At 38.2% G+C, this 12,229-nt stretch overlaps 1 protein-coding gene across 1 annotated transcript in view; it reads right to left on the bottom strand.

Annotated features, from left to right (window-relative positions):
* The window catches only part of LOC118408105 (insulin-like growth factor-binding protein complex acid labile subunit), a 36,613-nt gene extending 31,412 nt beyond the window's left edge, over positions 1 to 5,201 (bottom strand). The window contains exons 1-8 of the mRNA XM_035808726.1: positions 5,126 to 5,201; positions 3,578 to 4,464; positions 3,152 to 3,238; positions 2,604 to 2,721; positions 1,830 to 1,935; positions 1,350 to 1,447; positions 1,019 to 1,120; positions 636 to 798 (exon numbers count right to left, since the gene is read on the bottom strand). Of these exons, the coding sequence (XP_035664619.1) occupies positions 636 to 798; positions 1,019 to 1,120; positions 1,350 to 1,447; positions 1,830 to 1,935; positions 2,604 to 2,721; positions 3,152 to 3,238; positions 3,578 to 4,456 (1,553 nt within the window). The 5' untranslated portion in view covers positions 4,457 to 4,464; positions 5,126 to 5,201. The remainder of the gene's footprint in view (positions 1 to 635; positions 799 to 1,018; positions 1,121 to 1,349; positions 1,448 to 1,829; positions 1,936 to 2,603; positions 2,722 to 3,151; positions 3,239 to 3,577; positions 4,465 to 5,125) is intronic.
* Between the last annotated feature and the right edge of the window lie 7,028 nt (positions 5,202 to 12,229).

The following is a 12,229-nucleotide window of genomic DNA, read 5'->3' as shown; positions in this document are numbered from 1 at the left end:
TTTGGTAAGCTATGACTGTTTTTCCAGGAATAATTCTATGGTTACGATTTTCTTGACATGGAAATATTGGTTTACTCTCTGGGCCACCACGGTCCGATACGTGGAAGTCCCAAACTTTTTTTACATATGATGTATACAAAGGTTCAAACAATAAATGTGCCAAAAATCAAGCAAATTGATTTGCCTGTAAATGAGCTAATGGTCAATAAAAATGCTCAAAAAATTGATTTTTGTCAATTTTGGAAATTCACGAATACACATCATTTTCAAACATCTGCTGCACCTCACTACAAAAACATTTTGAGCATCACTATATATCATTTTTCATTAGAATATGGGTAATAACATATCCGAGAACCAATAAAATATCTGTTAATTTTTGGGGGCTACAGGAGTCCAAAGGAGTCCTATTTTGGACGCGACCAAGGCCTTCCCTTGGTGAAAATCCGCCATTTTGAAACATGGCCGTTGCCATGGCAACCGGTGACCGCAGATCTAAAACTTTGCCATTTTTGTAGGTTTGGACCAAGGCCCTACCACCACACAAAATTTAAGGAAAATCGATTTTTTTTTAGTTTGGCTAACTTTTTCTGATTTTGCTTGGTTTTTACAGACATCAGCTCTTAAATACTTACCAGATCTGAACAGTAGATTGTGTTGATGGTGGTTCGGTTGTCGCTGGGCACGTCATACGCAAGTCTTCCTCTCGTAAGCTCAAGAGAGGCACACCCATCAAGTGACTTGGATTGTAGCAGACTACAGGGTTTGACGAGGTCTCAAACGGTCGAACAGTCACAGCTGTATACAAAAGAGAAACAAAAGTACGTTCGGCAGGTTCTGTACTTAGTTGTCAAAGATAGCGAGAAATAGCAGGAGTCTAACCTGCACCCTTTACATGTGTCCACGACGGGACTGTAACAATGTCTGCTTTATGTTAAAGATGGTTTGGTTGGGGGGGGGGGTCATAATGCAATAAATGTTATCATGAAAGCAAAATTAATTTGACGGAAGCATGTACCTGTTCTATTCAGCCATGTCACTAGATCAAGTATATCACAATCGCAGGTAAGCAAGCCCCCCATCCATACTGCTTGGAGACAAGGAAGGTGCCGAAACACACCTAAAGGTAGAACATAACTTATCGTAGGTTAAGTATACTGAAAAAAAAAACAGGATACTCAAATCAAGAATAGATATTCAATCGTAAAACAAAGCAAAAATTCGTAATTTTGCAAAGTATAAATAGGTAGATAATTTTTGCATTAGTTTTCCTGTACTGGAATATGATCCATTTCGAAATGATGGATATCTACAGACAAAGTAAAAAGCAATAAATTGTAAATTCATACCCGGCGAGACGCTCGTTACACCAGCAATATTAAGATTACGGAGTGCCGCTAGGTTGCCGAACGTATCAGGATGCAAGGTGAAGCTAAAGGATCTAAAGCTAATGCACATAAAAACACAATGTTTTAGTGCTCTTTCTTTCTTTTTCTCTCTCTTTCTTTCTGACTTTCTTTCTCTTTTTGTCTTTATCTTGTTCCTCCTTTCTTTTTCTTTCTTTTATTCTTTCTTTTATTCTTTTTTTTCGATTATATCTTTTTCTGTTTTTATTTCTATTGCCGATGATTTCATTCTTATTTATATTGCTTTGCGAGGGAATTCGATAACTTGACCAATACTTGTCTAAAATCAACTCAATTTAGTTTGGCAGTTTCTTAAATGTATATTCTTTATAATTGTCTAGGGAACATGGTTAGAGCTTCACACATGTATTCTTTCTAACATTTTACATGGTCTATAACATGTACTGATCAATATATACCTACTTGGATAGGTTGATGGTTGTTAGAGATGGCATGTTGGCAAAAACAAACGGTGGGTAGTTTTGAATCTGGTTGTTTCCAAGACCCAATGACTCCAGTGACACCAACCCTATGAAAATACGACCGCAGCATGTCCAGCATTGAATACAGGTGGTTCCGAGAACACCGAATATGATGTTATATAGAGACCAAATATGAGAGAAAATATAATCTTACAACAAGAACTTCGGGATGATAATGAGCACTAATTAACTGGCACCATATAATGCACATTCTGATTTGTTTATTTATTTAGTCAATCGTTTGGCATCCAAGGTCACCCACCCAACTAGCCGTGGCTATTACAAAGGTGTGACACATTTGGACAGGTGCCCGTAGGGGGTATAGCCCCGGTTGTGCCTGAAGCCCGGTACCGGTCGTGCCCTCACAATGCCCTGAAAGTGACAAAATGTAGGACTTTGCCCATTGGGAATTAATTGCCGGCCACAAGGGGAAATACTAATGTCTGCAGTCCTCGGCGCCGGAATTAACTCCCACTGGGCAAAGTCCTGCAGCGTGAAAATCCTACCGAGTGTTAGCTATTACCCCGGCGGCTGAGAGCTGCACTGGCCCCGTAGAGAGCCTACATTAACTACGGTAGACCGTGCCACTTAGAGACTGGATTCCAGGTTACCTTTTTAAAGTCTCTAAACTTACACTAATACTATGCTATGTCATTGTCACTGAGGACAAATTTCGTTCGTAATGAATCTAATGAATGATATATAAGTTATGTACCTTCAAATGTGGCTGAAGAAATGTTGGTCAGTGGGTTGGCGTAAAGACTTAGATAGACAAGGTTCCCAAGATTGGCGAATGAACCATCTTCGAGTCCCTCACTTGTAATATCGTTGCGCTGTTTATGAGTTACAAAAGGTAATAGGCTATTAGATATTTGACATGTATTATTTATAAAGTCTTGACAGTTTACAGGGCAAAACGACGGTAAAACTAGTGCGCGATGAATACATTAACATTAATTCAATATTGAAGTAAATATACGAATTAAGGTCAACTTCCGTTTAACATTGCTTGTTTCCAACTCTTGTAATTGATAATGACTATCAATTATTTTCTATCCGTCTCATCGTGCTTTAACAACAAGAACTTGCTATATGTTAGTCTTGCTATATGTTAGTGAACTTTGTTTTCTACATAATACATGTATGTAATTAATTGATATAGAATTTGAAACACATTGTTTTCTTTCCCTACGTGCGATGGGTTGTGACATGTAATAACGTTTCAGAGAAATAAAATATCACGGAAAAATTCGTTCGACCTACGAAAAGCGTCAAAAACGTCAGTTTTGTGAGCCTGGCAAAATCGTCCTTTGTGACAGTTGTGAGGCGATTGCCAGCGAGGTACAGCACCTTTAAGAAACCAGAGTACGGTAAGTATATGCATGTAAGCAACAACGTTATCCTTTACCTATACTGTATCTTCTCTTTTGCCCTCAATTCAGGTACATCATGATTGACATTCATATTTCAATCACAAGATAAGCTGTCAACAACTAAAGAAGTCAGTAAACAAAAAACAATAAACATTACCTAAAAGCAAAAATTTCACTAAATCGACTTACCTTTTCGATGAGGTAAAACTTTGTCAACTAGTAAACGGGGGGGGGGGGGTACAGGGCAGGGAAACGTTCCATATAATTATATACAATTGTTGAGATATTAAATCATACTCAAACGCTGAATACTCACCTCTAGCCCAGTGTTGTCTGTTCTATCTTCCGGAGCAAGACCTACAAAAGTTGACGCTGAGATCTCCTGCAGCATATTGTCCCACACAGACAATTCGCGTAGTTTGATCAGATCTCGAAACGCGCCGTCCTCAATAGTGCTGATATTATTTGAACTAAGAGACAGAGCAGTAAGATTCAACAACCCGGAGAATGCTGCCTGGGTGATTGTGGGGATGCTGTTAGATGTCAGGTCCAGAAACTCCAGCGACCCGGCACCTTTGAAGGCCATATCTGGCAGATTCTGTATCTTGTTGTTACTCAAAGTTAGACGGTTTAAGGAGGGCATACCAAAGAATGTCGCGTTGGTCAGCTGAAGGATTTGGTTGGAATGCAGATACAGGACACGTAACTTCTTAAAATGACCAAAGCTCCCATCTTCTATCTTTGAGATGTTGTTAGACGACAGGTTGAGCTCCGTAAGCAGCGGGATCCCTGTGAACGTGCCGATCGATATAGACGTGAGTTTGTTTTTCTGTAAGTCCAGCATCTCCAAACTACTTGGACCAGACAAACTTCCAAACGCTTCTATCGTTTCGATGTTGTTACGATTCAGATACAGTTTCACCAGTTGGGATAGTCCATCGAAAGCAGAATTGGTGACATCAATGATCTTATTGCCTCCAAGACGAAGTATCTGGATATTTGGTCGCAAACGGAAAGAAGTCGGTGTAAGTTCAGTGATGAAGTTGTCTTCCAGGTTCAGTTCCAGCAGGTTTGGAAAGGCAGGAGTTGGATTAACTCTTGTCAACAGATTGTCGCTCATCACGACGATTTCTGTTGAAGACGGTATGAGTACATCTACTGGGAACCCTGGAAGAGCTCCGTGGCTGCAGTCCATGGTGGTACCTTGGATTCAATTTAATTGTACTTTTAATATATTCAGCATGAAAGACTACGATTGGACTTACACACGTGTTTTTGGAGTCGAAGTCGCTGAGTTGGCTCTAATTTGACTCAAAACGCGAATGTAAACCCGACAAATGTCATCAAAATAGTCTCAAGGCAGTTTTTTTTAAATGTGTTAAGGCATTTTATCGGGTTTTTCTATTTTTAACTGTTTTTGATGTCTCGCGCTGCTTGTAGAGTAATCACAATACTGCATATCATTACTTGTATGCTAACTGGTAAAGAAATCTATACAGAGTTCAACTAGAAACGTTAGAAAATCTAACTGTAGATAAATCAACAAGCTTTCGATCAATCCCCTGATCCTTTTCAAGTTGTAATGAACCTCAATCAAGGCGGGGGCCGAAACCGACTTCCAATCACCTTTGACCCTTTCTCGATGTCACACTTCTGGTCTGGATGTGTGATATAGGCTTTGGGTCATTACAACTTGAAAAGTATCAGAGGACTGACCGAAAGTTTGTTGGTAATTATAAATTAGGGCTTTACTGCTGTGTATATTAAAATTGTATCATAATATACTAAGATTTGTTTAGCTACTCCAACACATATTAGGAATGTCAACTGGTAGGTTTTTTTCTGGTAGTACTATGCAACGTACCGTCACATCGACATTGAGGTGCACAGGACTGGGCAGACACCACACTGATGACGACTGCGAGCACGTGCGCATATTGCATCAGGCACGCCATCATATCCAGCTGTTGACAAGCAAAAAAGATATTGGATACAAAGATAATTGTCATACAACCCTTATATACAACGAGACGGTATGAATCAACAGTAATCGTCTGTATACTTTGCACACTGCTGTAAATGCCTAAAGATAATAGGAATGCATGAATAGTTTCATTACGTTATTAAGTCACTGAATAACAATATCCTTTGTACACAACTTATTGCTTTATTCCACAGACGTTTGGGTGACCGACTGTCAGGGCAATTCTGACTGGTTCACATTGCACTGCAGCATAGGTGTCGCTACCTATAGATGTAGTCCCAAACGTAAAGTATTAACATAAATCTATCATTTTTACATAGTTACTCCATGAAATAGTGTTATTTTGGGAGTGTCGGTGTGTCTGTGATTGTGTGTGTGTCTGTTTGTGCATCCGAATGTTTGTAGTCACCATAACTCAAGACCGTCTGGATGGATTGTGATGATATCTGGTATGGGGTATTGTGAACACGTAATTCAAGCTTAATTTTGGTCAACTTTCGTCTATTGTTTCTTTTGACCCAGACATGGTGTGTTCTTGGCTTTTTGGTGACAGGTAGCCTGTAATATAATGAAGTGGTTATGTTTGCCCCCCTAGCAGCTTACTCTGCAACTGCAGGGGTATTTTAGTCAAAATTTTCCAACGACAATAACCGAACAAAGGAACAACGGATATCAACGATTTTTGGTAGGCAGGTAAAATAGACAGAGATGTACATAAAGCCATATGTAGCGAGTAATTTTTATGGATGAAATCCGTGCGCTCATTACTTTTCGCCTTATTCCAGAAAAAAAAAACATTTTTTTTTCTTCAGGCATGTTCAGATAGACCAAAATGTGTACATAGGTTGTGCTGTAACCAAGTAATTGTATGTAGCATTGACACTAGAGAGATAGCCTTGAATGAAGTTGCAGGAGTGAAACTTACAATTTGATAGTTATGAGTGGCACCAATACGGAAGCCATGAGTGTAGTTGTAAACATGGTTAGTGATACCAGTGTTCCACAGTAGTATTACCTTTACTACTATTCTTGAATACTGGAATGAATGCCTTGTTGGTTGTGATGACACCATACTTTGTCACTTCAATTCTTGTTACAGTGTTTATGGTGTCTATTTTGAAAAACTTGACAATGTCATCTTGCTGTTTTTACCTATCTTATCATTTTTGCACTCTGCATAGAATTTCATCCATAAAATTTACTTGATGTGGCCTAATGAATTGTAGGTTATGTAAATTAATTTGCATATCGAATGAGGAAAATCTATAGTTGCAGTACTTTCCATGTAGGACTTACATGCAGGACTTACATATTTCATATTTCAGTTGTGGCAGGTGGAACATGATTAGATACATGTTATTCAAATTATTTAAATTTGCATAATCAATGCAAAAGTGCCATAATTCGTCTAAATTATCACAGTAATCGATTAGAGTAGCGAAGAATAGATTGTGTAAATGTAGAAGTCATTTGCATAATCAGAAAATCTCATGGAGAAATGCGGCCTCCGAATTGTACGTGTTGTTATTGTGGTGTTCACAATGAGGTTCCAGCCGTAAGTAGGCCAATGATAAACCTTTCAAGTCCCTGTCACACACAATATAGCTAGCTGGTCATGCAATACCGCCCCCCCCCCCTCCACACACACACACACACACACACACACACACACACACACACACACACACATACACACACTGTGGGTTTAGAACTGAACAAGATCATATGTGTTTGGGGTTGGTCAGCGAGGTTGCCTACTACTTAGTACTAGTCTTTAGAATTAATTTTTATAATCACATTTTCACAGCTACCTACGGAGCCAATTGGAGCTAGAACAGGATAGATTCCACAAGTACTCCCCACCCAGTGCTGACCTCGATACGGGGTTGTTTAAGGTAAATGTCCTGAGGGTGTGACAGAACCGTCGACTTGACAAGGGAAAATACACAACCTTTCATGGGTTCGATCTAAAAACTATAACAGTCACAAAGTGTACATGATGTGGACAGCAGTAGGCTAGAATTAAACGAAAACATACTTTTAAGGGTTTAAAACCCCTTTTCTATAATGAATGAATGAATGAAGACCTTTATTGTACATTCATACCCACTGGGTTTAGTACAGGTCACAACAAATGATACAACATGATATAATGATACAATGAATCTACACTACTCAAGGATCGTATTCTACTGCGTACATTCGGCTTCTTCTCGTTTCTTTGTAATATTGAAAATGTAAGAACAGATATGCTTTATAAGTAAAGGCTTGTAATAATGGTACTCTGCCCCTTCCCAATCTTAAATCACATTCAAAGATAAAAACACAAATATTCCGAAAACCAGTCTCATATTAAGGAATATACAAACAGTACTCAGTGTAGTATTATACGTGATTTACCTGGTGCTGTCTCTAACTTCTGTGGTACGCACGACAGATCACACAAGTTGAACAGGACACAAGATTTTAGCTCCAGGAGTCATATCCTGTTCACTTTTTCACAATTAGTTCACTCAAGCGGACAAGGTTTGGCAAGAATGTGAGGTTGTTTGGCAAGTTCTGATGGAAACAATGGTATTATTGAACAGATGCAGCTAGCTCCGCCCCCCACCTTCTATTCCTGTGTGGTGCACTTTGTCACACGGGTTGCATACGACAGATCACACGAGTTACACACGACACAAGACTTTAGCTTCAGGAGTCATTTCCTGAATTAGTTCAGTCAAGCGGACAAGGTTTGGCAACATATTGGGAGGTTGTTCGGCAAATTCCGATGTAAACAATGGCACTATTGAACAGATTCAGCCCCCTAGGCCCCTCCCACCTTTAAATCCTGTGTAATGAGCTGATTTTCATTTTTAGAAATATGCCATGTGGAAAAGAGAGGTTATCTGTAGGATTATCATTTCTTGTATTTCTTCATTTCATGAACGGTTGAAAGTTGAATACATTGTATACAATGTACTGGATACCAAGTAGGTCACAGGGGGTACTAGTAAAGATACTTGAGACATACGGTGTAGTATGCGACTTTGAAGCGCCTCCTAGCTAAGTACATCGGAGTTGTACCGCAATTCACTACTGCCAACATTGAAATGTATAGGGTACATATTTAGCTTCGCCAAGAAGATTATGTTTTTGCCTGACTTGGGTCTGTATGTAGGTCAACAGGATATAACTCGAGAAATTGTGGATGGAACTTTTTTATTTTTTGCAGGTGTGTAGCGGTTGTTGAAAGGCATGCCTAGTTCGAAAATGGGTTACCTGGCGTTTTCCTACGGTACAGCAGCGAGCTTGGTATTTTTTTTTTTGGTGTTTTTTCGGGAAGCATAAGTCAAAATGTAGCTGGGCGATTTCCACGATATTTGGCAGGTGTTTAGCGGTTGTGGAAAGGATTGTCATTTGCGAGAATGATTTAGCTAGCTTTTACCTATGGTGCTGTAGCTGGCTTTGTATGTAAGTACGTTTGTCTGTATGCAAGATAACTCGAGATGTTCTTGATGGATGCTAATGATATTTGGTTGATAGGTAGGGGACACAGAAAGGAAGGTCAAGTTCGATAATGGGCCTCCTGGCGACTTGTTTTGGTACTGCAAGTGAGCATCAAAGTTTGCGCCTAAATTTTCCAGAAGTGCCAGGTTCATGATTTTTTAATGGTGGATAGCTGTTGGTACTAGGAGTCAATGGTCTAATTTTGGGCCCCCTAGCAGCTTGTTTGGAACTGCAGTGGGTCTTATAGTTTGTAGCTTTTAAGAAGGATAACTGCAGAGGAGATTGATGGATATTTTTTTTGTTTTTGGTAGCTAGGTACTTTGGTTGATTATCAACATCTATTTGATATAATTACTTAGGGAAAGTTATGCAATTAACAGAAATAAACAGTGTTTTCTATATACAGATGCATCTCATTTTGACCTACATTTAAGGACACAGCTGTTTGCCAGATGTTTTGCATGAGAAGCCTTGTGACCTGGACGCCCTAACACTGTGAAAATCCTCTTGACAAGCATGAAATTCTGATTGACCAGGGATGCTACCACTGAGGTCATCTTTGGTCACAGTCCAATGCCCCCTATCATCAATACTATTCGGCCAGGCTGGAGTCTGGTAGAGACTACATGACTTTAATAAAGCACTATGATTATTAAAGTTGCGCTAGAAAGTATCACAACAGTGTACATAATTCCATTGTCACCAGTTGGCCAAGAAGGTTATCTTTGGTAGCATTTGTGGGTTTGTAAGGAACACAAGTTCATGCAGTCATTTGCTATTGGGGTAGGTACTATTTAGTAATACATGAAAAAGACCTTAAAGTATTAATAAAGGCATGATTATTTGGCGAAGGGATGTGTTCGATGAACTCTAGTTTGTATTAACCAGACATGTTTTGTGTATAGGCTTTCACCTAAGACCTTTCTCATGCGGATTCAGAACCGTGAATCTTCTTATTCTCCCTACTTCATGCTACGAACACATTAAAAAGAGTCTTAAGACACCAATAGGTTTTGCTACAGGTTTGTTTTTAAGGGGGGTCTTCTTTTCTGTCTTCAACCAAAAATTCAGAACTATTACTTGAAAGATTGGCCTAGATTTATCAACACTGACCTATCAATCTAGAAGGACTGGTGACCTCATTTTATATACCTTGATCAATATTTGTTATTTTGGCCATCATTTTTATGGATGGGGATACCAGTAAAAATATCTAAAAAAGATTGAAAGTTTGGCATTTATACTTTCAAAGGGAAGCCCATACCTCTACTTTTACCAAATTTCCTTGGTACAATGAATATACTGTACCTTGCATTTGTCTTCTTTGTGGAATACATGTACATTGTGTAGATAACATTATAACTATCACCATCACTATATAGATACCACATTACAAAACCATACCATACTTACATGCAAAGGTGTATCTTTATTGCAGAGAAGAGCATAAACAATTACCATACATCACATTTGATTGTAACGACACAAGGCAGACATCATCAGCAATGAAAGCTATGCTAACTTGTAATAAAACCGTTGTGTCCTCTATAGGTATCAATATTGTTTGTATTTTTCCGTTAGAAAAAAATCTAGGCAACCTGCTGTAATCGATATGTGTCATTTAAATGTATACATCAATAAAAGAATACTTACAATCTTTTCAAATATGGCACAATTATTCCCCAAATTACATGGCACTTTTAGTGGCATCAAGTGGAAACTGTGGTATATTGGCAGCTATGCTGTGGTCAAGCAATTTGAGAGAGTTCAACGAATTTCATTGATTAAAAACAATTCCTTTTTCGCTTTCTCGTTTTCATGTATTTTAGTCATACTTGTTGGCTTTGCACAAAAGTCCCATTATAAAGTCAAGGGTACCACAAATTCAATTAAGAATGCAGCAACACTGCTAACATACCATTTATATGATAATATATGTATGTTAATATTCTTTTCAAACTGTAGTAGCCCTAAGCACATACAGCAACAATCACAGAAGTAGACATCAGTGACTTCTACCACTTTTTCACTTCTCATTTAGATTAATTCTTTTTAACAGACATTTTTGCATGCATGCAAAATAACAAAGTTTACTTTGTTATCTATAAGATTAAAAAAACGTGCAGGGATGCCTGTAGATGAGCCATCATTTATTTATTATTTCATGATTTATAAGACCCTACAAAATATTTTGTCAATACGAAATATCATATTACAGGCAAAAGCATCACTTCATTTTGGGTTTTCACTGACAAAGGCTTCAATAGTAAAACTTCACACTTACTTAATTACGATATGTAGTTACCATGACTTCAGTACATATCAGAGTTTTCTTTTACACAACTAGTGATGTCTGTGACCTGCTTACCTTTTTTTATATCTATCAGACATCTTCTGCAGAGATTCTAACTGGAATTGTGCTTCTCGCCGCTATATATATATATATATATATATATTTGTCCTAGAGTGTTCATTGTAAGATCTGCGAAATGCATTTGCTAATGCCACAGATATAGATAAAAAATATGCGCACCTAACGAAGGAAGATCTGTTCAAATACCTTATGTCATCATCTAACTACGATATACTGGAAAAACTCTGTAAGCTCGTCCACGCATGTTTTAAGAAGAGAGAAGAAGCATGTAAACTGTAGCATATGTATAGCTTTCCGATTACTTTCTATGTACCAAACTGACTGCATTTAGCCCCAATGGGGCATAAATATGAAATAAACTTCATTGTCATTGTCATTGTCATTGTCATTATATAGCCGATGTATAGGTGGCGCTTTTGTGGCAGCTCTGAGGAAGATGTCTGATAGGCAAAGGTATGCAGGCAAGACTTTACTGACTGGAACCACACTCATGACTTCCATTAGTTCCATATGTGTAAAGCCAAAGGAAAACTCCATTATCCTATGTTCTACCAACCTGTTCTACTACTTCATTACATACAAGATTGCAACCATCCCACAACATTTCACAAGACCTTAATTCTTCCACATCTATGTAATATCAACTCTCATAATTCCACTATGAACACCAAAAAAATTAGTGAACTCAAAAGGAGATGGACTAAAGCAGCATCAATTATACCCAAACCAAGGTATGCACACGTCAGATATCCAGGTGTGTACTTTGTGCTTTAAGACACCAAATCAAAATTGAAAATTCCCTGAAATTACATTCATATAACACATAGACTTTTTCAGAAATATGCACCTTTCTGATGTTATTGAACAATGTCCCATCAAAAAATCATGCTCTTGATTCTTCGCACAAGGTAATTAGATTAAAAAGTGACTTTAACAGTCATGACATCACAATGAACAAGACAGCATGTTTGACACTTTGCACTTTGGGGAAAAAAAACGTACTTTTGAGAAGCAAACAGAGCAAATATTACGATCTCTTTTAATTTTATGTCTTTACTATAATTAAGCACTACTTGCAGATGAAATAACATTTTTTTGCAAGCTGTGATGCCAGGTTT

This window comes from Branchiostoma floridae, unplaced genomic scaffold (assembly GCF_000003815.2).
Source record: "Branchiostoma floridae strain S238N-H82 unplaced genomic scaffold, Bfl_VNyyK Sc7u5tJ_1557, whole genome shotgun sequence".
NCBI classification, from domain to species: Eukaryota; Metazoa; Chordata; class Leptocardii; order Amphioxiformes; family Branchiostomatidae; genus Branchiostoma; species Branchiostoma floridae.
Note: the sequence above shows the minus strand (reverse complement) of the source record. Positions and strands in the feature narration are given on the sequence as shown.